At 38.9% G+C, this 26,483-nt stretch overlaps 1 protein-coding gene across 2 annotated transcripts in view; it reads left to right on the top strand.

The window, feature by feature from the left end:
* The window catches only part of antxr1d (ANTXR cell adhesion molecule 1d), a 33,765-nt gene extending 7,457 nt beyond the window's left edge, over window positions 1-26,308 (top strand). For both annotated transcript variants that reach the window (XM_030155713.1, XM_030155714.1), the window contains exons 2-18: window positions 135-206; window positions 290-361; window positions 751-832; window positions 2,108-2,138; window positions 2,221-2,294; window positions 4,135-4,203; window positions 4,295-4,375; window positions 4,500-4,560; window positions 9,467-9,565; window positions 9,754-9,823; window positions 15,827-15,905; window positions 16,180-16,275; window positions 16,373-16,411; window positions 17,290-17,388; window positions 17,474-17,638; window positions 18,455-18,535; window positions 25,043-26,308. In XM_030155713.1, the coding sequence (XP_030011573.1) occupies window positions 135-206; window positions 290-361; window positions 751-832; window positions 2,108-2,138; window positions 2,221-2,294; window positions 4,135-4,203; window positions 4,295-4,375; window positions 4,500-4,560; window positions 9,467-9,565; window positions 9,754-9,823; window positions 15,827-15,905; window positions 16,180-16,275; window positions 16,373-16,411; window positions 17,290-17,388; window positions 17,474-17,638; window positions 18,455-18,535; window positions 25,043-25,327 (1,555 nt within the window). In that variant the 3' untranslated portion in view covers window positions 25,328-26,308. The remainder of the gene's footprint in view (window positions 1-134; window positions 207-289; window positions 362-750; window positions 833-2,107; window positions 2,139-2,220; window positions 2,295-4,134; window positions 4,204-4,294; window positions 4,376-4,499; window positions 4,561-9,466; window positions 9,566-9,753; window positions 9,824-15,826; window positions 15,906-16,179; window positions 16,276-16,372; window positions 16,412-17,289; window positions 17,389-17,473; window positions 17,639-18,454; window positions 18,536-25,042) is intronic.
* Window positions 26,309-26,483: the final 175 nt, after the last annotated feature.

The following is a 26,483-nucleotide window of genomic DNA, read 5'->3' as shown; positions in this document are numbered from 1 at the left end:
ATCTGGCTGTGTTTTCTAGTAATGGTCTATTTATTTTAATAAGATTGTATTGGCATTCACTGATAATAATTAGACATCTGCAGCAACAGCATATTTCCCCTTATATGGTTGTGTTTTTTTGTTGTTTTTCGCAGATCTGGAAGTGTGAAAAATCACTGGATAGAGATTTACTCCTTTGTGGAGCAGCTGGCAGAAAAGTTTATCAGGTACATACAGATCAGTCATTGGAGAGTTTGGATGTTGTCTGTTTTTCATCTGTATTAATGTGAATCAAATGTGTGTTTTGTAGCCCCATGCTGCGAATGTCCTTCATAGTGTTCTCTACACGGGGAAACATCATCATGAAATTGACAGAGAACAGGTAAGAGGCACATCTGACCACTATACAGATGATTTTATACTCCATTCTCTTGGTCTTTTTGCAACATAGACAGGTCGTCTGCTAAATCCCTAAATTTCCTGGGTCTGGCTTCTTGCAGTTATGAATTTAATTTAATATAAATTTCATCCACTCGAGGGAGACTGTTGACAAAGCGGTCCATTTAGTCCACTGAGAGCAGCTTTGGCCACAACACATTGCTAACCTCGGATATTTGAGCCACAAAATTGCTTCTCCTCAAGCTGCTTCATTTGCCTTTCTTTGTATCTACTGTACATGGAATAATTTTTAATCAACCACTTAAGGAGCAGGCAGTTTCTCATTATTCTTCCACTGTACATTACCAGCCTGTTTGTCTGTTTACCTCACAGGGAAGCCATCAATGGAGGCTTAATGGCTCTGAGAAGAGTAATTCCTGGAGGAGACACTTTTATGAACCTAGGCTTGGAGATGGTAAGGCTGAGGCCAATGCTCCGTAAAACTAGCCTCATATGTTAAGTCTTGAGTACTAATTTGCACCAAGTTTTATAAAACCCTTGAAAATGCACATAGTATTTTAGTCTGCATTGTAGATTAAAAAAAAAAACGCATTGCTGGATTATTAAATTAAATACTTTTTGGTGGTTAAGTTTTGCTAATATTTGTAGAAAAGGGAACAACCAGTAAAGCACCATGAGGTTTCAAAACTTGGCAAGAATCTGGAGACACAGTCTGATCATTATTCAAGAGTTAAATTTCAGGGCATTACAATATATTGTCATATAGTAACTAAGGTGATATATAGCAAAAACTGTTGCAGTATTTGTACAAAAGTAAACCTATCGCTGCTTAAACAACACATGACCATAGGCATACAATGTGGGTAAAATATTGTGCAAAGCTTTGTTGTTTTTGCAGGGTTGAAATGAGCATACATATTTATTTGTCATTCTCTTTTCTTCAGATGTAACAAGAAAATACAAGAAATATGTTCACAGCTTTAAAAGACACAAAAACCTGAACTAAATAGGTTGTAAAGGTTAAAGTCACTATTTAGTGTGACCTCTGACCCCATGACAAGAAGCAGCACAAACAGTTAGAAACATTTGACATGTGTTGAATGAAAACTGGTACAAAACAGAAAATTAATGCAATAAATCTCATATTGACTTAACAAAGAAATAAAGATGTGTTAACTGCAAAGGGATGTCACGTTAAGTATAACTTTTTTTTTTTTTTTTCATGAATTTTTTGTTTTTACTGCTGTGTATACTTTCCATATATCAAGATTGGAATTGGATCTTAATACAGAGACTGAGAAATGCATATTTGGGGTCATAATAACTTTACTAAACCAACAAACCTAATCAAACCAATTGCACAGTACTGCATGTTAGTTTTTAAATTGTAAGAATAGTGGCAAGTGTCTCTATTAGTCTGGTGGATTGGGTTTTAAATATAACTCACAAAGACATACATTCTGTCATGAATCATTGCATGTGAACCATAGAGTAAAAAACTGAAACTTTTTTTTTTTTTGGGAGAATCAGTACCATGTCATAAAGTGTAGTACCATGATACTATGGTGATATGTTCATATCCCAAAAAAAAGTCATTATAAACATGTAAAATGCTCAGAATTCATGGAAATCAACAGTGTTAAATTTATGATACCAGTCCGCTGATTCTACTGTCTGGTATTTTCTTGTATTTTATACGAATCTTGACCCTTTGTCTTTACATTTGCAGGCCAATGCACAGATCTATCAAGAAAAGCATGGTAAGTTATATCCATCATGTACCGCTCACCATAGCACGTCCTGTATGTGTTTGAGAGGATATGAATGTTTGGTGTTTTACAGGAACGGCCAGTGTTATCATTGCTCTGACTGATGGAGAGTTGAATGAGTGGCAATTTGACACGGCTCAGAGAGAGGTAAGATGGAAAAAGACTTAAGAATTGAAAGCAAACTAAGAATGTGTTGGGGTTTTATCAGTTACGTGCTCATCATCGGACTTTTGTGTTCATTCAGTCCATTTTTCCTGCTCAGTACATTCACCTCTATGTCTAGTGATGCTGTCTGTCTGTGTAATGCATATTTTCATATCCTAGATTTTATACTGATTATTGATTTTATTTGATATTTAAACAATATGATGACAACTTTTTATAGAGAGTATATTTACACAGCCAAAAAAGTCCCCATCTGGATATAAGCAAGTAAATAGATAAGATCCTTCTGTTGGATAATTACTGCAGTGATTATGTTTCATCTGGAATAAGTTCTTTAACCAGGGTTCCCGCGGGGTCTTAAAAAGTCTTAAAGAAACAAATCTGCATTTAATACCTTAAGTAATTCTGAGTTATATCTGAGTGTTTCAGTTGTATTTTACAGTCAATGTGCTTAAAAACAAACAAAAAAAAAAATCAGCCTTAAATATCAGCCTCAAAAATTGGCTGTAGATATCGCCATCGGCTGACCAAATTTTTGAAAAATCGGCATCAGCCTTAGAAAAACCTATATCAGTCAACCTCTAATTTACAAATCTGCATTTAATACCTTAAAAAGTCTTTAAAAGGTATTAAATTTGATATGGTAGGTCTTAAGTTATGTTGGAAGTATTGTGTGTAAATGTGTCTGTTAAATGTCCAAGTGGTAAAGAAACTAATGTTAGTTGACTCAGTTCCACCTGTTCCGACCCGATAGTTTATATTGAAATTAGGAACTAATTATCACTAACTTTTCAGCCCCCAGTGAGAAATGACTTGGAGCAGTGGGAATCAAGGCACTGGAGTAAATAAATACAATTTCCTAAATTCTAGGAGTCATGAATTTTTGTCAGTATGGTCGTGAAATAGGCATTAAATTCTGTTCTAAGTAGTCTTAAAAAGGTCTAAAAAAATTCTTAAATTTAACTTGAAACCTGTACGAACCCTGTTTAACTTCTCATTTCTTTAACAACTGTCTGTTTGATAGAGTGCATGAAAACTGAACTGTGTTTCAATAGAAAATGGTCATTAGGTCTATTGAGTCCAGACTGGCCCCTGTTGAGTGATGGACACATCAAGGTCAGAAGAGAGGCAGATGAAATGATTACCCATCATGCCTAGTGTCTATAGTATAAGCCTCTGGGGGCTGTGTTATGACCTGGGGTTGCTTCAGTTGGTCAGATCTAGGTTTAGCAATGTTATGTGTCTAAAAACAACAAATAAATGTTGTGACTTTGCAAAAGCTTATTGAAATGGTGCTATGGTGAATGCGTGCAGTAAAGAGAATGAAATTAAATATTAGTGTGGGACTTGTTTTAACCAGGTTCTGCATCTATTTCTATGCCACTGAAATGTCTCTTTGTCTACCTCTTATTTAACTTTCTTATAATAAGCTACATTTTAATTTAAAGTAGTAATGGAAAAACTAATTGAGTTTACTGAAACAGAAATAAGAATGATAAAAATGAAATTAAAAATGACAGTGAAACAATGCAACATATATTAATTCAGTTAGTATTTTCACCAGTGTTAATATTTGTGGTTTACTAGAATTAAAGTTCTAATTAACTAAACACTAAGATTAAATGCAAACAAAACCATTCGAACTAAAATGTACTAAAAAAAACTAGAAATCAAAAAACAAATTAAATGACTAGTAGTTGCCTCAAAACTATAATAATTCTACACTAACAGAGCTTAACATTTTGAGGGGTCGTATGCCTCTACTAGAGGACAGGGGTCCATAAATTTTATTGTGTTCTGTTTTTTTTGTTCTTTTTTCCAGGCACAACGGGCTAGGTCAATGGGAGCCATTGTTTATTGTGTAGGCGTCAAAGAATTTAACCAGACCCAGGTAGGGTTCATGGAGGGATATTTGACATATTGTGAAGGTGTAGCAAACAAATAGTGATGTTTCTGTGTTCATCTATATGTTGTTTTTCTAGCTTGCAACTATAGCAGACACTGTGGAGCATGTGTTTCCTGTGTGGGGAGGTTTCCAAGCCCTTAGGGGAATTATTGACTCGGTATGACACATTAATACCACTCACAGAAACATGAAAACTCATACTGAAAGAAGCATATTCATGTTATTCAAGTATCTGGTTACTGAAAAGCATTTTTCTCTTTTCTTTTTATCTGATATTCCAGATCATTAAGAAGTCCTGTATTGAAATCCTAGCGGCAGAACCGTCCAGTGTGTGTGCAGGAGGTAAGAGGTGTAAGGAACAAGGGTTTCCCCTCCACATTAAGACAGTGGGCAGTCACACAGTGTGGGATTGTGTCAGATGACAGTCACCTAAAGCCTCTGGAGTGGAACATGGGGCTGAGTAATCGCTTGGACGCTTATGACCGCAGAGTGACAGAGAGCGTATTGTCATTCACGGCCGGGGGAAATTAGCATAGCCGCTTCAACCCAGCATGTGTGCAAAAAAAAAAAAAGAGGTGGGGGGGTGTGTGCAGGGGGGTGTTGGTCAGAAAAATTAGCAATGAATCTTTAAGCATGGCTGCTTCTCTGGCCTAGTTTGCCACATCCTATATGCTAAGTAACCATTCTGATTGTTTCACCCCTCACCTCTTCTCCCATGTCCAGCTCTCCGGCTTTTGGACAGCAGTTTATGGAAGTAAGAGCTAAGAGAGGAAGCAGGAGAGCCTTTATGTGTAGCCAGCAGGATGGATGAGCTTTGACATGACCTTATTAAGACTCACTTAAGTGAGTGCATTTGCAGCCCTGCTACCAGGACAACCAGTGGAGATGGGCATCCATTATGGGATATAGAGGACGGGGAAGGATAAGAGGAGAGGAGGTGAATTTTAAGACTAATGAAAGTGTTGCCCTAAAAGCAGAGTGCAAACTACAGGGGAGCTGTACTCCTTTTAATAAAACATGATTTGTGATATTTTGGCAGGGTGCTAAAATATTGAGAATGTCTTGTGTCTTCATCTTGGATCATCCGTAAAATCAGGCCATTATTAATGAATTAAATTGCAATCATGTTCTGTTTAAGTAGTGTTTTTGACAACATTTTGATTTAAAACACAACAATTGATTTCAATGTCAAAATCTATCAAATCTTTTCATTTACTAGTTGGATACAACATATACAACATTTATAACATGTTTCATTTTCCCTGTAACCTCTGAAAATTTTATTATTGTTGTTATTATTATTAGTGGTTGTAGTAGTATTACGATTATTATTATTATTATTATTGAAGTAGTGCTCTCAGTGCTGCTTTCCAAACCTCAATGGTAAGCAAAAGAAGTTCTTTAGACTGTGACAAAGTGGTAAAAGTCAGGCCTGTCAAAAAAAAAAAAAAGTATGGTTATTGTTCCCTCATGACAAATAAGGACAAAAATAGAGCAAGAATCACTTTTGTCTGTATTTAATAATAATTCTGTGGTAAATTACTAGACCCACAGTGTGTCACTCGACATGTGCCCAAATATCCAACAACAGCCTCATTTATTATTCGATTGATGAGCAGCCTAATGGTCAGTGAACTAAGAAACCATGCACCGACTCTAACCAAGCCTAGTTTTTGGACTAATTAATGAAGGGCAAAGGTTGAAATGTGGAGACATCATTACAGTATCCTGAAATCACCTTTGTCTTGTCTTATACTATGTGAACATCAACCATTCCTAAATTTTATCTCAGACTGCCTATGCATATTTGTTAATTTTATGGAGCAATAGGCAGGTTTTCCCATTACAAACAGCAAGTACAGACAGATTAAGAATATATATGTGTGTGTGTGTGTGTGTGTGTGTGTGTGTGTGTGTGTGTGTGTGTGTGTGTGTGTGTGTGTGTGTGTGTGTGTGTGAATGTACTTTTATATTAAACTGTGAAGTCTATACAGGAGATGACAACAACATTCAGAAAAACATTAACAAACATCCATCTCCATTGGTGTATATGTATATGTATATATACTGACATTTTGCATAGGTATTGTGACAGTCTCACTTTGTCTTTGTCTTGGTTGGCTGTGTTCATGTTCCCTTCATGCTTTACACCACCACACCAGTGTGTGCACACACATATGTACACTCCTAAGAGCACGTGTACACACATCTCTTACATTGATGTGAAGTGACCAGACCGAGCTGCCTGCAAACAGGCCATCAGACTGGACAGCGAATGTTGGGCCGCACTATCAGACATGACAGCACTGATTCCACACGTACACACGCACACGCACACACACACACACACACACACACACACACACACACCACACGCACACACACAAACTAGACAATGAGAGTTGGGTCTTAGATCTGACATGACAGCAAAGATTGCTGCTTTCATTAACGTCTGACCCTTTCCTCCCCGTTGTCCCTTCCTCCTTTGCCCCTCCCTGTCCTTCAATGTCCCATCACACTAATGTGATTGAAGACCCGCTGTTCGGACAAGGCATACCCCAAACCCTCCACGCATGCATGTACACGTGTATTTTTCACACATAAACACATTCGCACAAATGCAGTCCTTGTCAAACGTTCAGGTGTAGATGTAAATGGACATGCGGACACAGAGGCAGCAGCATATGTGTTGTACATGTCAGCAGGGCCCCACCAGTCCATTTCCACCATGTGTCTGACAGCACTGACCTTTTAGCCCATCAAGCCTTGTTTTTAGTGTCGGGGAGTGTGTAGAACATACTCAGACTGAGATTTTTTCCACCTAATAATTACCGCTAATTTAATAGATCAGTAGAATCCAGTTAGCTAATAAGTTAAGATCTTGCTTTAATGGACATTTTCATTCGTACAATGCAAAACAGTAAATGTGAAACAATTACAAATCCCAACTCCCATATTTATTTTTTTTACTTAAGTGTTTTTGAACTTAACATTATACCAGATGAACCAGTATACTGTTTATAATTTGCTGCCCCATATGAATTTGTCTTTTACCAACAAACGGTAGAATAGCAGAAACAGCACCTATAACACGTCAACAGGCAGCAAATGATATAGTATTTTTCCCCAACAGTGTGAAAATACTTATGGAGTGTAGTGCAGAGTTCTTTGAGAACACCTAAAACTGTGTGTACCCATTGTACTAATGAGTTAAACTTTAGCAAACATCAATTATTTACCAAAAATGTGCCAAAAATGTGACTTAACAGATGCAGTAATCCACCCATGGCATGGTCCTACTAAAGGAAGTCAAACTTTTATTTGAAAATGAAGTAATGCTAATATTGTTGACTTGTCTATATATATATTTTTTAGGGTTTTTTTTTGTGCTATACTGCAGTTGAGTTTTTACACTTAAAATTGTTCACATCCTGCAGCAGTTTCATACATACTGCTCATTTACTGTACTGTTTTGGGAGGCCAAGTCCTCATTACAGTAACCTATAGAAAGTCCTTGCAATACCAAAATCAGAAATTCAAGGTCCATAATGTTAAAACTAGTGTGATATAAATTTTTAGTCGTGCCATCCAGAACTATAAGTTATGTGTGCATGCTCCTTGTCACAGCGCAGACCACACTATTGAATGGCAACATGTAAAAGGAGGGTGACTGTTAATGCAGACAGCGCACTGAGCATTAGAAAGAATTAGCATGAAGACCTCTAATAAAATTGTGGCTGCAAACAATTGCAAACCACATAAATAGTGAGGGTTTTTTTGTTTTGTTTTGTTTTTTTATGTAAAATCCAAGTTATCTGTTATTAAATTACATTGCTGTAATTTGTGGCTATGATTCCTGTGGTTGTGTTTTGCAGTAAAATTCGAAGCAGGAGGAAACAAAGGGCTTGGTTAACAGTAAATGTCTGTAATGAGGCTGTGGTGTTGTTGCATATGTGTGTGTATGCTGTACATATGTCTGGGTCTGATGGGGAAATTACAAGCACAGTACTGGCAAGCTGTAAGTCACGGAGCAAGTGTGAATAAGTATGCACACATACGGTATATTAGTAGTTGTGTGAGGTTGGCAGTGCGCGCACTTACAGCTCGTAATTAGAATCATAAACATGAGTAAGAGTGTTTGACATGAAGAGGCTTTTACTCTTATGAGGTTTTATATCTGCAATGTCATACAAACAAATCCCATCTGTGTTTGGTGGAATGTTTTACATAATACCTCAATTAAATTGTTTTTATACCACTTGTGCCAACTTGTTCTTATTTTCAGAGATGTCTTATCCCTTTACTATGTGCATCACCACTGTCCTCAGATTTCCACCAACAGTATATCTGCAGACCTTTTCATATTTACAGCATCTGTAAAAACATAGATGTTGAACACACTGCTTTTTTTTCTCCTCTCTGCTAGGAGTCTGCCTGTGTATCTGTATTTATGACTTCAATAGAGGCTGGTCTGACCTTTTAGCAAATACTATCACATATACACCCACACACTAATGTTTTTATCCAGTGATCTTCACGCTGCGGCTTAAATGTTAAAGGTGTGGCAACTGTTCACTTCTGTTAGCCAGTATAATGCTAGAGGAAGCCTCAGTGCACAAGCAGACACCACGCAAACACACGTCTGCACGCACTCACCAATGCACACAAAGACATGCAAGTGCTTAAACATTGCTATGAAGAACGTATACAATGTGTAGCAGTTTCATATTCATCTTCATATACACATTATGTGCTAATGCTGAAAGTAAGGTCAGACCTGCTTTGACAGTGCTGTGCTGTTGTCAGCCCCACAGGCATGTTTTTAAGCAAGTGTTTTTCCTGCTCTCTAGCATATGCTGCTTAGCATCCACATAGACACTTCAGCATATGCTGGCAAGTCTCTGTCAGTGTGCTTTAACGGCGCCCGGGGGAAACTAAAGGTCAAAGACACAAACACACGCAGATACACACACATGCACACACCTTCTGGCTACAGCACAGAATAGAAGCACTTTTAGCAGTATCACCATTGGACCATATTATGGCCTTTCCACACAAAAGCACACTGATATAAACAAGCAGGAATGAGGCATGGTGAAGTTTCTACTGCTGTCTGTCTGTCTAGACTAGCTGTCTTCTATCAAATCAAAATAAGAGGAGAATTCTCTGAAATAAAACTGAGTATATGTCATAACATTGTTGAGCATGAATGTGTTTTGATCTTTTTCCTGATGTTTTTCTGTCTCAGAGAATTTCCAGGTGGTGGTAAGAGGCAATGGGTTTCTCCATGCCAGAAACATCGACCAGGTTCTCTGCAGCTTCAAACTAAATGACACCTATACTGTTGGTAAGTTTTGCAGATGCACTCAGACACAAAACCAGGTGATGTTTTGTAATTGTAACAAAGATATGACCTAAAATAGACAAAACATAATGGTTTTTGTGGTCAATTAAATATCAGTGTCATTTTTCATTAGGTTTGTGGCTTTTCTGTTACATTTTTCATGTCAAACTGTGGATTGTTTTCCTGTACAGATGAGAGACCAGCTGGAATAGAAGACACATTCCTTCTGTGTCCTGCTCCTGTTGTCAGTGAAGTGGGAAGGTAAGCTGCACATAGTTTCTCCTTTTGGCTCATACCAGGTTGTAACCCCACACTATCACTCACCTATTTCTCCAGTTGCCAAACCACCCATTTACATTTGTAACACTCTAAGCTTAGATCTTTGCCAGCCGCACACAAGTTTGGTGAACACAGAGGACTGCCGCCCTTGAACAAATTAGCGGCAAAGTCATTAAGTGTCTGTGATCAATCAGTGTTTGTCACAGCTAACGAAGCCAGACACCAATCACAAGGGGACAACAGGAGTAGAGCCCAGGAACACGACTTAATGAGAGCCTCCTGGAGAAGACCTCTGCAACCGCCTGCGTTTGTGTGTGAATGTGTGTTTGTGTTTGTGTTTGTATCTGTATGGGTGATGTATCCCAATCTCTGTTTGGCACTTTGGGAGGGAGCGAGTGTGAGTGAACTCGGCAGGGCAGTGTAAAGTTTCCTTTAAGGGCTTGCAGCTTTGCTCTTGGTGGTTCAGAGCTGAAGTTTCTTGCAGGGCAGACAGAGAGATGCTGTCGGCTGACCACTGAGAGGTCCGTGGCCCGGCAGCCTCCCCGTCCACACTGCCTGCAGCCTTGTGCATAATTATACACTCCAGCCCGCGGCCTCAGACACCTCCCAGACATCATCTGTCTTGTTGCTGTCACTTAGATTTGTAGCGTGATTTGAGATTGTCCTGTCTGCAAGTGAAAAGTACTTCTTTGATGAGGAAGTAGTGCTCAGAAATAGGAAGTAGAGGAATTCTGTTTTCATGCTGTGCTGAGGGAAGGTTCAGCATTCCAACGATGTAAACAAGAACCGATAAAACTATATCGACTCGCCTCACCACTCTGCATCTATATGGCTTAGTGTCTGCTTTGTTTCTGTCTGTTTTTGTCATCATGGGCTCTTCCTCCTGAGAACAGATCAGAACAGGGAGCATCATTACACACTGCAATGGTGCCTGAAGGAGGCGTCCTTCCATATAACATTAGCCCATTAGAGCAGACTCAGCACTCCCTAACACCCTGAATGCTGCTAAAGATGAAGTCAGCTGTGAATGGCTAAAGGGCCCAGAGAGGAGGCCAACAGCTGGCTGATGAGTTCTGGGCTGGAGAGCAGTAATGTGCAGAATATGTAGTGAGGCCAGAGATTCACTGGACAGACTGGACAGGTGTTTGTAGTTTAAGACCTCTGTTTGCACCCCTCTGAGTGCAGAAGTAGCATGATAGTCCTTTTCACTCAGGTCTGGTCTGCTCACTTTGTTTGTACCCAGAGGTAGAATTCAGAGGTGGGAAGTAACTAAGCACAGATCATTTGCTAATGTACTTGAGGAGAGTTTTCAGGAATGTGTATTTTTCTTTTACTTCCTGTATTTTAGTAATACCAATGTTTTCTCCTCCTTACATTTTCAAAGCAAACTTGTATCTTCTATTATAAAAGCCAAGTGGCCTCTGTGTGTGTGTGTGTGTGTGTGTGTGTGTGTCCGGGGATTCACACAAAATCCAGAAAGAGCTGACTGCTGCAGTTCAGCATACTTATGTATTTTTGGTCAAGGAAGACAGTAGCGAAAATGGCAGGTTGATAGGACCAATATTTTTGGATATTAGTAATAGCTTTACAATCACATTGCTATGGCCAGAACCCTTTGGCGGTGACAGCTGGACAAATGCGGTACAGCAGGCATGAATACACAATAGCATAAAAAAACTATCACGTCTAGAACCTGGGGATCCCCAGAGGTCAACATGCTAGTTAGTATTAAGGCATTTGAGAGGAATTATTGATTGTTTTTATTTTACATGTTTGCAGACCTTCTTAACATCAAAACTGATTTCAGTATAAATAAATGGAACAATATCGCATATGAAACACTGGTGGTGCATATTATATGCAGTATAACAAGATTAAAATAGCATAAAAGACATAACAAGAGGAAAACACACTCTAAAAACACTGTGATTTAGTGCCATTTCTGATCATTTTTATGACTTTAAAACTTTATTTTAGTCATCAAAATAAAACAAACAAGTGCAAAGTCAGTACTTCTTCAGTTAGACAAAAATTATGTTAAAGACATGACATGACTGAAGAGAGACTGGACTGTAATCCTAGTTTTCCAAGCTTTGTTATGATATTGAAACTCACTTGCACATTTTTAGTTCATTATTTTGGTTGTATTAATATTACATGAAGTTCAGTTTGCTTTGCACAGGAAAAGCCAATAGGAATTTCCTTCGTAGGGCTATTTTTTCACTTTTACTGCAGTAAGTACAGTAAATACTGCTACTGTAAGGTATCTGTACCTCTACTTGAAGTTAAACTTTACAGTTAAAACTAGGCATCTATACTGAGACATTGTACAAGCAACACAGCAGCCAAACATTAGAAAGTAAAATACCCAAGGTTCAGCTCAGTATTTACAGTAATTAGACAAAATGACACTGCAAATAACAACAACCTAGATAATGCATTAAATAAAGAACCACTGTTTCCAATCACTTGTTCTTCCAAGTGTTGGCTCCTGGAACCAAACAACTATTATGTCATGTTGCTATGAAAACATAAGCTAAAATTCACTTTGCAAAGGTTGGGAGTTGTCATTGGGAATCAAACTAATCCTGCTTTTAGTAAACTTAAGTAGTAATTTTATGCTAATATTGCCATGCATAAGTCAATAAGCAAAAGAGCATTTGTTTGGGAACTCTGACAATTAAAACACCATTATTGAACTATATTTACAAGTACAAAAAAAACACAATAACTCACTTAAATGAGATATAAGTAAGTAAGTAAGTAAAGTAAATTTTATTTATAGAGCACTTTTCACAGACAGAGTCACAAAGTGCTTTATCAATTCAAATCAGAATCAAATTAAGTTTACAGAGACCCAACAGAATCCTTCAGGGGCAAACACTTGTGATTGGTGACAGTGGCGAGGAAAAACTTCCCTTTAACGGGCAGAAACCTCGAGCAGACCCAGACTCCTGAAGGATGGCTGTCTGCCTTGACCAGTTGGGGTTAAAGAGAGAGAGAGAGAGTAAAGGAGGAGAAAAGAGAGAGCGATAGAGATATAGAGAGACTGGGGGGGGGGATGACACATGGAGTACGTTATGATGAATACATAGAGTGTAATCAGTCTGTGGTGGTCCTGGGTCAGGTGGGAGACTAAAAAGCCTTTTTGAACAGGAGGGTTTTGAGGTGTTTCTTAAAGCTCTCTACAGAGTCCATGGACCGTAGGTGTAGAGGCAGGTCATTCCATAGACGTGGTGCCACAGTTTTAAAAGACCTGTCACCGCGTGTGCTAAAACAGGTCCGTGGAACCATCAGCAGGTACTGTCCTGAAGACCTCAAGCTACGAGTCGAGCTGTAGGGCTGGATCAGGGAAGCAATGTATGCAGGGGCCTGGCCATGTAGGGCCCGGAAAGTTAGCACAAGAATTTTGAAATGAAGACGATATAGAACAGGGAGCCAGTGGAGAGATTTAAGGATGGGAGTGATGTGGGTTCTCCTGTTTGTGCGGGTCAGGAGCCTGGCAGCAGAGTTCTGGACAAACTGTAGACGGGCCAGCTCCTTCTTGTTTAAGCATATAATGAAGTCTTTATAAATGTCACAGTTTCACAAGTATAAGTGTCTGAAATGTAGGAATTACTTAGAATTTGTGTTTTGCTTTTTTTTTTTTTTTTTATGTATGATTTTATTTAAACTTTTTCAATCCACAAAACCAGGACATATACTCTTAATGAGTACAAACAAACCAAAACAACAATCACAAAATCAACTGCATTAAACAGGAATAATAAAGTTATTAACAATACATTTAAATCCTTTTATGAAAATGTATATAAATCAGAAAAAACAGTCCACTCTATCAAAGTTCATTTTCTACACCGTAAAACTAAAACAGCTCTCCCAGGATAAAAAAGAACAACTAAAATCAGAAATATCTGAAGAGGAAATAGTGCGAACAATTAAAACTTTGGCACTTAAGAAAGCCCCGGGTATGGACGGATTTCCTGTAGAATTCTATGCAACATTTTGGAGAAAACTGACTCCCTTATTCATTCAGATGACAAGAAACATGTCACATAACTTGGTCCTTTCTAGGTCTATGTATGAAACTGTAATCTCTGTTATACTGAAACCAGGTAAATCTGGAGAATCTCCTTCAGATTTTAGACCTATAAATTTGATTAATTGTGATATTAAAATGTTAACTAAACTAATAAGCAATCGACTAGTGAAGGTTTAACCAGAATTTGTGTGTTTAAAAATCTTGTAAAGTGAACTGTTGACCAAAAAAAATCAAACTGAAATGACTGTGCACATTTTTCACTACTTAGTTATAACTTAAAGTTCCCGACAGTCGTCTCCACAGTGCTGTCATGCAGTGGGGGTTAGTGTCACTGTCAGACGACCTAGAAGGTGAACTGCTTTCTTGTCTGGGTTTTATTTTACACCTAAGGTCGTAGGAACTTCAGCTTCCAGCATCACCCAAACCCCCAGTGACCCTTATTCACCTCTTGCTTTACCCAAGCCTTGTCTCATATAATGAAGTCATTGATGCTGCCGTCACACAAATCTAGTTTGACTGGGAACCTTCCGGATGCGGATTCCCCTCCTGCACATATACACACAGGGGAAAGACATATGTACTTGGCAGATTGATGATTGATAGGGGCTGAGATCTCTCTGTCATACGGGGGCTGATAGCACTGTATCCCCTGCCTGCCCGTCTGCCTGAAAGGTGGGTTTGCCGTATTATGGGGATGGGGGGGACAGAAGCGGGAGGGGGGAAGAAGGCGAAAAGATGAGTGGCACCTGCACCACCAGCCTCCTACTTCCAAGTCAGTGTCAACATGAGTTATGAGACGAGCTACAGTGGTGTGGTGAGGGTAAAGATGGAGCGAAAACAGTGTCAGTGATTGAGGAAGTGAAGAGAAGAGTAAGGGGCGGGGGAGGTCTAAGGGGGGTCTCAGAGGGGAGGGACAGCGCTGAAGGGATGTAAAACAGGAAAGGCCCTCCTCTGACCATCCCCCACTCTGTTTCCTCTCCTCCCCCTGTCTCCCCCTTCTCAAGTCTAAACCTAGAGCTCAATGCCCCCCTTGTCTCTGTCCCCCCGAACCATAAGCGGAGCACAAGAAGCCTCCATTCTTTTCCAAACCTGTAACTACAATTCAGCTGTCTGCAGTTTCCACCCTCTACTGTCTATTTGGCATTTCCATCCATTCATATTTCTTGAGTGATTTTTAAATAACTTGTCAACAAAAATCCCCCTCTGTCCAATGGTCTTTGCTTCCACCAATACCGCTATCCTCTCATCTCCCAGACCAAAAATTACAACGTTTATTCATGTCTCGTCTGTGCTGCCTATCTTTGGGCAGTCACATCTGCAGATAACAGCACAGAATACTTCAGAGGAAGAAGTCACTTAGCTGTCTGTGGTTTCCGCATTAGAGTTTCTGGGTCCGATCCAAACTCAAGAGATTCTTTCTGTGGGTGGAGAACTCAATGACCTCTTTAAAGGCTTTAGTTTTGTCTGTGTCAGCATGTTTTTGAGCATGCATGAAAGCAAGTATGCGCAGAATAGATTGCATACTAGATGCATTCGACACCTCGGGCAAGCCTGTACAGTAGCCAAAAAGAGGGATTTATGCACACTCAAGAAAACGCGACTGCAAGATACTACGTAGTACATTTGAACCTGTGCAAAGTGGAAATCTGGAAAATTAAACACCAGATTGTATAGACTATAAAAATGCATGATGCAATGATGTTTGATGGAAAAGCGAAGGCAAAACATCACAGTTTCGGGAGCTAATATGTGGCGCTTTTTTTTTTTTTTTTTTTAGAGCAGCTGGTCAATGTTTGACCAAAAGGCTGTGACTGACCAAATCTCATCACAAAATACATCTTCTAAATTCTGAAAAAAGACTTTACAACACTTAACAATATTCTAATTTTGCCCAAAAAATAGTGTTTGCAGACTTCACTGAATAATGAGTTTGTGTTTTCCAGGGTGATTTATCTGCAGGTGAGCATGAATGAGGGTCTGTCCTACATCACCAGCTCTGTTCACATCACTACCACTGAATGTGTAAGTGTAAACTACGCACCATACCACAGTACAACTCTTTCGCATGCAGCCTTTTGTAAATAACCTTCAGTATTTCCTTCAGCCTTCTTTTTTTCTCTCGGTTCTTCTGTAGTCTTCTTCCTTTCTACTTCCTCTCTGAGGTCTCCTCTGTTGTGTCTGTCATCAGAGGAGGCTGTGAGTACTTTCACTGTTTATTTTCACCTTTTTTCCTTATCCTTTGTGTTGTAGTTCTGTTTAATCTTCATGCTGTTATCTCTGTGCATGTGTGTTTTAGTTTGATGGCACCATTGTGTTGATATCACTGCTGGTGGTGTTTCTGCTGCTGGCTCTGCTGCTGATGTGGTGGTTTTGGCCACTCTGCTGCACAGTGGTAAGTATTATATTTAGTATATGAGTTTATGGTGCATTAAAAATACTCTTTATGTACGTTATGATTGTAAAATGAATTTTCTTTGTTCAAACCTCAGGTGATCAAAGAACCTCCACCACCGCCTCCTCCAGAACCAGTAAGTCACCACCTATTAGATTTTTTTTTTCCTTAAATGCATGTATTAAACATTTTTACACACAATTTATTGGTATTAACCCTTTAACTCCGTGTCTGTGGTGAGCGTTCTGACTGTATGATTTACTTAAAATTTTCTTAAAATTTTAACCGTTTGCTAAATAGGAAAAATTTACAAACGTGCTGATAGAATCGACCTTGTGCTTTCCATAGACATCTGAGCATGCTCAGTGCACCCCCCACCACCTGTGTAATGGGAGATAAAACACAGACCAGTGAGTGAGACCAACTCACTCAAAATATTTTTTTTTTTTTTTTTTTTTTTTTTGTTAAACCATTTTTCTTTTCGTTTTTGTTTTTACTGTTGTTTGATGTTTTGTAGTGATTTTTTTTTTTTTTTTACTGTGCTTTTACCAAGTTTTGACCATGTAACTGCTTTTTGGAGTTCAACCAGGTACCAAAAAGCAACTGAACTGATTTATGAAAAAAAAGAGCCCTAAAACAAAAACTACTCAGCCAAAATTCAAATACTTGTTGTTGTTCAGTGTGTTCCAGGTCACAGTTTATGTTCAACATCCTAAATCTCTTGTTGATGTACATTTTGAGTACCTTATTTAGTAAAAACCTATCAAATTTCAATTCCTCTCTTTGTCTTTTTCTGTTATTACACCCTGTTTTGACCCTAAAACACACAGCAAAGCAAAACCACTGAAGAAAAGGAACACAAGCACATACTCACAGTAGCTTTTATGACACTGAAACAGACACAAATTCAAAGCATCACATTTCCCTGGAATAATGTCTCAGGGGTTAAAGGGTTAATGGCAGTGTATTAGTGTGAGTATGCAGCAAGTCATGTAATTGAGACCTCATTTAAAGGAATCAGATGAAGATGATGGGATGCCCAAAAAGAGGTGGCCCACAGTGGATGCATCCTACTATGGTGGAAGAGGAGTAGGTGGCATCAAACGCATGGAGGTACACACAAAAAAACACACACATTATCAACACTCAAAATGATATATGTTTTGTACTGTCTTTTTAAGTACGTTGTTCTTTCTAGGTGCGATGGGGTGAGAAGGGGTCCACTGAAGAGGGAGCGAAGCTGGACAAACCGAAAAATGCAGTTGTAAAGATGCCAGAACAGGAATTTGAACCATATGAGCCGAAGCCTCGAAAATCTCCACGCCGCCCCCCTCAGCAGAGGAGGTGGTACACACCCATTAAGGTTTGTTTTTGTGCAATTATTCAGCAAAATATGTAAGTAGGGCTCAGAACTATATGGAATTAATTTATTTAATGGAGGCTTTGGGCTCTGAAAAACATAAAATCCCAAAATCAAGATTATTGCTCTGGAGAGATATATAATCTATCATCTAATAATCTATTGTGTATAAAATATAACCTGTTTGCTTCTTGGAATATATTGATTCTGAATGTGTTTCTTCATGTATGTATGGCAGAGAATTTTAGTGAATAAACAGTATTTTTTTAATCAGGTCTTCAATTTATATAGCCAGAAAATGTTCGATTCAAATCATAAATCCTCCATAATACTGAAAAAAAAAAAAAAACAACTTAGATTTCTTTGATCATATTGCCCAGGTCTAAGTGTAAGTATTTTAAGGCTGGGTACCATGCTTTAAGACTTTCATGACACAAATAGAAATTTTAGGTTTTGTTGTGGGATTTCAAAACCTAAGGTGTAAATATCGTCAACTACTGCACACATAGTTCTCATAAATAACATTCATACATTGTTACTAATTATATCATCAGCAGACAACTTCAAATCATGGTTCTTTATTTTTTATGTTGTAAAATGTCTTTGAGTGTAGAAAAAAGCAAATGAGCTGAAAAATAACATTAAATATTGATGTCATAATGGTTTTTATAATTTTGTTTTTGTTAAAATGAGATCATTTGTTTAAAAAACCCAGACCTACAACATATGGTTTCTTCTTTGCGCTAGTATTTGTATTGAATTTGGCTTTGAAATATAATTATGATCCATTGTGTCGCTGCTTTCTTCCTCATCCTCCAGGGGAAGCTGGACGCTCTGTTTGCTTTGTTCAGGAGAGGATATGACCAGGTTTCTCTCATGAGACCACTTCCTGGAGATGAGGTGAGACTGCCTCGTAGATACAATCACATTTCATTTTAATCTGCATTAAAGAGCTGACTGGAAAACCTGTTGTACCAAAGACAAGCATATGGACTCATTTAACAATATAATTCGGTGATCATGTGCAATTCTGAGGGATTCTGCTGATGTACTCACCAATTAAAACCCTTTTAAGATGATGTGAGATGGTGCAGAGGGTTCCTATACAGATAACTGAGCATCTGTGTTCATTCTCTCTTTCTGCTGCGCTGCATTAAGACAATGTGTGTCAGTGAACAGCACTGGACAACAAAATATTTAACAGCAACTTAGCACTGATTTGTTACACACATGCAAACACACACCCGTACAAAGTGAGTGAATGAGGAACCGATACCACTCGCTTCATCAAGGCTGTCTTTGTTCCAATACAAGATGAACTGTACTTCTTTGAGAGACCCAGAAAAATGTGGTCTTCTCATAGCGTTAGCTACACATTCACTAACTCAGTACATTCAGCCCTATGCAGATTTAGATTAGTTTGGGCAGTTTCATTAGCTTTTATTTGGTTTTTGATTTCTGAAGTGATTAACTTAAGTGAAGTTTTTATTCAGGTTTAGTGCTACTTTTAAACGTATTAGAGGGATTTTTTGATTTTATAGAAGGTGAAAAGGAAAATATAATAGAATGCACATATCATCAAATGTGATTTACAAAATCATTGTTTTTTGAAGTTTACATATTGTGCAAATCTGTTTATTTTTGTACACTACACAGTGTAGAACAAGACGGAAATTGAACATGACACTACCAGCTACGAGCCACTACATTTCGTTTAGTTTGTCCTGCATAATTCAAAGTTTTATGTTATTGTAGACTCACATATATGTATGTATTCTTACATTTTTTAGTTAACAGTATTTTTTTTTACTGCTATTCTTAAGTTAGTTAACTATATTAACTCTGGTGAACCAGAAGACTGCTATTGTTTAGATACATCCTGAAAAAAAAGACATCAGTGTGTGACAGAACAAGACAGAGCAGAACAGCCCCTGTTATCTAACCTTGACCCTGTGCATGGCATCCCATAACCCCACAGACATGTTTTCACCATCATACTGGTTGTCATGGTGAAACATCTGCTCTGTTGTAAATGCTTTCACTGTTGCTTTTCATAGCAGAAGCCATATCGCTGAAAATTTTATGGATTAGTTCTTTGTATGGTGTGATTCAGTTTTACAATGTACCAGACAGTGTGAGTCTGAGCATCTACTGTATCTGGAGTCTATAAAGAAGGTCATCATCAATGGTTTTATCCTTTCTTTCCATCTTGGGCTTGTTTCAGAGCAGAGCTGTTTATCTCTGTCAGGAGAGAAGTTTCTAGAGCTTTTGTCAGTCTCTTTCTGAGGGGCTGCAGTTCACAGAGCAGCTCAACAATGACCCACAGAACTTCCTTCACGCGCCATTAACTGAGGAAAATAAAACGCCACTTCTCACATGGAAAGAAATGAGGGGAAAAAACTTGCAAAAGAGATTGTTGTTGGGGAATCAATGCTAATAGCCATATCAGACATGAAAGACAACAGCGATTTCTCATTGTTGACAAAAGATCGGCACAGATCTGGATTTTGAAAGAGAATTCTTCATAATAGTAGATGCAAAAGAAAGTCGCTGCAGCTGTATGACAAAAAGCACAGTTGGATTATACAAAGCCCGGCAAGGTGACAAAAAGGACAGCGATAACTAGCATGGATCAGACTTCTCAAAGCAGACTGTTAACCAGCAGCTCAGGAGGAGATCGTCCTGCCTTCTCCCCACATTATTCCTACTTCACTGACTCTGCAAACGGCCATCAACGGGCTGCCAGTTTCTGCCACACTCTCTGTTCACATTTCATCTCACCACTGTGTGTGTGTGTGTGTGTGTGTGTGTGTATGTCACTCTAACTTGTGTGTCGGCTCTACTGAGTGAGCGTCACACAAACAGATGGGGAGTTGAAAGGCCACGAGCCATATTGTGACAGAAGAGATTCCCTTCTTTTGTCCCTAGAGCTGATGGCACTGATGGCCCCGACGCACAGCATAGACCAGACCAGAGGGCGGCCACCATCCCGCCATCGTCACACACAGACACACAAATGAGCACAACACCTCCCCTTCTACTCACCGCTCTCTTACCCCTCATCATGTCAATTAAGATGACAGTCCACCCATAACGTTAATAATGTAATTAGGAGAATAATTTTATTTATCACTTTGTAAACATCACAAATACGGTAAAAAATACATTATTACATTCACAAATACATACTGTCAAACATAGATTAAAAGGGAATTTTCTGAAACTAGAAGTTATTACCTTTCCAATGAGGTGTCATTGTTTAATTTTAGCTTTGTGATTCTTCAGTTATAAGCTTTGGAGTTTGGTGTGGGAAATCAGTGAACATTAACACAAATTAAGTGGGAAGGAACAGGTTAAAAACTGAAAACACAGACAGAGGTTGTCCTGTAAAGGTGAGATTTTGCGTCCATTTAAAACACAAAACTGCTTCTTCGTATTAGATGAAATGGGGAAGACAGGAACAGGGAATAATTAAAAGACCTTTATCAGATGATGTGAGAGTACAGCAGCTGGACTAAAGTCTCAGGAGCCCTTTAAAATATGGAGCCAGGTCACGTAAGGCCTTTTGTATAATCAGTAAGATTTTGTAATCCATTCTGTTTTTAATTAGAAGCCAGTGAAGGGCGGCGAGAATTGGTGTGATGTGGAATTGACAACTAGGTTTACTTAGGAACCTGACAGTTGTATTCAGGAACCACTGAAGATGAGAATGTGTGGTGTCTGTGAATAAATTAAATTTGCTAATATTCTGAGATATGATTCCAAAAAAGTGCATGTTCTGCTTGTGGATTTTAAACCAGAATTTGTACAAATGAGTAAAATCTGTACAAAAACCTGCCATGTTGACTTTTTAATACCACTCCAGAGGACAGCCTAGATGATACTGAATATGAGGTTGACTATTTTACAATCTGGAAACATAAGGGATGAACTCGTTAGTAAATTATCTGCATGGATGATTGTGGAAAAAAAATCAGGAAAGGAACCATTTTTGTGGCAGATTTTATTTGCTAAGCTAAGGAGAGAAGACAGAGTGTTTTGTTTGTGACTGAACTTTAGAAGAAACTGTAATTTTGTAGTGAAATGGGACTATTTATTCCTGTTTTTATTGTCATGTAATCCCATTAGAGTTGGGCAGTTTGTGCACGACACAAAATAAAAGAAACAGCCATCCAAGTAAAACTGTGTAATTGTTTTAGGATTTTTGAGGACTGAAGCAACATTTGTTGTTTCAAATGCCTCTCGTGAATAATGTGAGCATTTTGGCTTTCTTTAATTGGAACAGGATAATATCTGCACAGCGAGACTATACTGGAGGAAAACTTCATATGAAGTGCATCAGTTGGGTGCTTCAGTATAGAGAGTCACTGATAAAGGTTTTAAGTCTTCTGTTATCGCATGTAAAGCATTTTCTGTTTGTGATGTCATGCCATGTCTTACTTAACTGTTGCCCATAAATTTGCAATAATTTTGTTTTCAGACATATTCCTCTTTTTATTCCTATTCATACACATCAGTATAACCTTTGACTAGGTGTAATGATTACATACGGAGTCCCAGTTACATGTTATCTATCAAGAATCAATCACATTGTCACAATCATTTTGTGAGAAGAAGTAAAAATATTTTATTCCAACTTCATGGGCGACTGTGTATAATAGTAAGAAATACATTTACAGTATACAACACTTCCTACCAAATATCTTTCTCGTGTATGAGGGGTAAATCTTGGGGCACAGGGGAAAAAAATGAGTTCGACAGCAGAGTGGTGTGAAGGGGGTCGCTCGAGGTGTTTTAGGTTTTGTTTTTCTTCTATCCAGACTCCAAGTAAACAGTTGCCAAAAGGGGAAGTAACGCTCTGGCAGACATTATGGCCAACAGGACTCGCACAGAGACTAACCATCAAAAGTGACACATTGCTGACCTCTCACACATCTCATTCATATCGACATAATCTACTTTAATCCTGAAAATCCACTTTTTTTAACATGAATTTTATGTTTTTTTGGTGCTCTCTTGCAGCCAACCCCTTAACCTTACTCTTCCTCTGTTTCTGTTATTCATGAGGCTGCGGTTTCATTCAGGCCATATGTTCTGGTGGAAGCATGCTTACAGTCACACACACACAAACACACTCATATTCATGAGCTTGTGCTCTCATTGTGTCCATATGCTCTCTCTGGTGTTGTGCTGCTGCTCTGCTGCTCACAAACTGGCCTTTTCACCGTGGCTCTGTGACAAGATCGAAGCAGTCACACACACACACACACACACCCCCAAACCCCAAACCCTTCCAACTGTGCTGCCCCCAATCAATTACACACCCCTCATATACACACTCACACACCTACACAATGGCCCTCTCAGTCACAAAGCTACTGCTGCTGGGGTCCTCTTAATGGCCCCTGTGTGACTTTAGGGCCTCTCTGTTTAATAAGGTGTTATAATCAGACCACCAAGGGTCTGTGACACAGAGAGCAACTTTCCATCCTTCACACACTCACTGGGCAAGACAGGAGCTGGTGTATGTCTGCACAAAGATGCTATGCAGGGAACACAGAGGTCGAAGAGAGGAAAACCATCAATGAGAACAATAAGAGAAGCGTTCCATTCTCTCCGACTTGTAAATTATGTTAAACGCCAGGGGTCTTCTGTTAACCATTGTGGGGATATTGAAATCCCCTTTGCATTACATTCCAACAAGTGAAGCACATGACAGACATAAACCACTTTCTGTTCTGCATCAAGAGAGGACAAGTCAGAGGCAGAGGCTTTTAGAAAAGAGGAGGGGAAATGTGAAAAGACTGCAGAAACGTGTGTGATAACTTTGTCAGTGCCCGTCTTTGCTGGTATCACAGCTATTGTAGTGCAGGTGTGGACAGAATACAGAAGCTGCTCTGTGTGCCCTCTGGGGGTTTTAACACATATGCCTCTGTCAGCAGCGCTGGGCAAAGAATCACACAAACCACTTTGGCTGGTGGATCTAAGACGCTCATTGATTTGCACAAAGATGCCCTGCATCTGTGTTCTACAAAGAAATAATGAAACATGCACCAGAGAGGGGATGAAAACCCTGCACACGAACAAAAGACTTGTTTCTAATCAGGGTTGAAGTCGCAAAACCACAAGAACACAAACGTACACCTTCAAGTTCACTGCTGTTTCGACAGACTTTCCAAGTAAACACAAAGTATGATGTTAGGATGAGATGTGTGAGAGCAGAGAGGCATAGTGTGAAGGAATGAAGGGACTGAGCCAAAGATGAGCCATAAATAATGCCGAACTGTCCATCAGTTAATAAAAAATCATCATTATCAGTATTTATCTCAGACATTGATCCAGGAAACCTGTAAAATATCAAGAATTATGAATGAGCTCAGTTTTTTTGACAAAGCCACATAACTCATTCAGTTTGCCTGTATGACGCTTTACAATTAAATCTTTGTTAAGAAATGAATGACTTCTGGCCAGTTAAACACTACAGGCTCCTACAATTAAAAAAAACAGTTACTGGAAGTATTGTTTTTATTAATTATAGGGTAGCTTCACTGGGTAAAATTGAATTTCCAGATGCCATTTCATTTGTTTCCATGTTAGATGAAGAAAAGGAATACACACAAATCATACTTTATATTAGCCTGAGCCTTACTTAGCCTTTAGCTGGTATAATTATTACAGTTTATTACACTCATTTTGGTTTTGTTTGTATTTAATGCTAGTATTTAGTTCAATGAAGGTCACACAAATCATTAACACTGGTGGGAAAACTTAATTTGTGTCCCACATGCAATATTTTATTGTACTGTCTTTAGTTTTATTTCCAGCACACATTCACAGTAGCAGCACTTCCATGAATTAATGCAAAATCACATTTGTTTTTGTTGTTTTTTTGAAGACAGTCTTGATTAACTTAGACCTGACCAACTGAAAAAAATCCAGATTGTAACACTGCCCCCGCAGATTTGTACTGTAGACACTAGGCATGATGGGTAATCACTTAGCTGCCTCTCTTCTCACTCTGGAACAGGGTCAATCTGGACTCATCAGATCACATGAGCTTTTTTCCATTGAAACACGGTCCAGTCTTTATGCTCTGTAGGCAATGGATGAGTCCTTAAAGAAATGAGAGGCTGGTCACTGTATCAGGGTTAAATAACAAGTTGTAAATCACTGCAGTAATTATCCAGTGGAAGGATCTGAACTATTAGCTCAGTTACATCTAAGCAGGGGTTTTTTTTTGGAGCTGGCAGTGCACATACCAAGTTTCATAAAGATTGATTCATCTGTGGGCGAGTACTTCTGCTCACCCACACAGATGGACATGATAAAAACAATCCCGTTGGCTTTGGCCTCCAGGGTCATGATGCATAGCTCTGGTCTAACCTTCCTGTTGTCTGTGTCTGGCAGGGTCGCTGTATACGTTTCCAGCGGGTCAAAGACGGGGAGTCCACCCTTAACAACGGGACCTCTCCTCGGACACATCACTCCCCCTCACCTCCTCCTCCTCCTCCACCCATCGAACACCAACCTCTGGTCTCCAACTCTGTCCCCCGTACCAAGCCTCCATCCAGAGGGCCACGCACCACACCACCCTCCCGTGTACCCCCACCTATGACACGGCCCCCTCCAGGTCCACCACCAGCTCGCGCACCCCCAGGACCCCCGCCATCTCGACCCCCACCAAGGCTCTGATGATGAAGAGGTGGAGTCCCATAAACAACTGATAGTCATTTCGTGTTAAAAAGGTCCTCTTTCACCCTGAAGACTCCATGAGTGTTAAACCATGTAAGCCAGGAGCTCATACGTGAAGCTCTGTGCTTTGTTGCTGGACAGCAAAACAATATTTATCTTTTTTCAAAGTCAGCTACTGATTTTATTTGAGATAACACTAGTATAACAAAACAGATACGCATTAAAAGAAAACAGAACATGTAATTATTTGATTAACTATGTAGATATCAGATAGCATTGTGACCAAAGTGGTAGAAGTCAGTGGTATCCTCTTTGCTTTGGAAACTAAATCAGTATGTTGATGTAGAAAGTGTAAGAGAATGTGTATGACTGGTGATGGTAAATGGCCCTGTTATTCGGGATGTTTTATTTTGCAAAGCTTAATAATGTGGACTGAGGGTGTGATTTAAAAACTACAGTGTGTAATGAGAGATGATTTGAATGTTGCTTTAGTCGGTTTTGGGTTTAACTGTACAGATAGATTAGGTTGCTTGAAAGTAAACAGATGCATCATTTTATCTTTTCAGCCAAATAAACATGTTTCTACTTGTAGTCCAAAATCTTCACAGCTCATTGTTAAAACTATAAAATTTTTACAAATCAGTGATCATATTGCAACTGCAGGGCAGTTTTTCCACATTATTTATTTTAGTACAGGCCCTGTCTGCTTATGACTGATGTTTAGTATCTGGTGGATTTGTGGGATTTGCTTGAAATCTATGAGAGGGGAATATTAAAGTAGGGAAGTGTTCTGGTGGGACATCGAAGTAACTCCATGTGTAATGTATTTGTGTTATTAACACACGTCAAGTCAAAGACTGCATTGAAACTTTGTATTGTCAGGGTTTTCCTGTGTACTGCATTTAAAGACTGAAATGATCATTTGCATTATTTCTGTATTAACAGCTTCTGTGTCATTTTCAATAAATGTTTTTTTATGACCTGCCTGGCAATGCCTTTTTTTCTAGGTTAAATATAAAATCAGCATTTATGATAATTTAATATTTTAAGAAAACAATATATTTGCAGTCACACCGACAATTTGTGCTCACATACTGGGGTCAACAACGAGGTCCTAATGACATATTTAATGGGTAATGGGACATTATGGGATGCC

This window comes from Sphaeramia orbicularis, chromosome 15, assembly GCF_902148855.1.
Source record: "Sphaeramia orbicularis chromosome 15, fSphaOr1.1, whole genome shotgun sequence".
NCBI lineage: Eukaryota > Metazoa > Chordata > Actinopteri > Kurtiformes > Apogonidae > Sphaeramia > Sphaeramia orbicularis.
The sequence above is the reverse complement of the archived record's forward strand: the minus strand, read 5'-3'. Positions and strand labels throughout refer to the sequence as shown.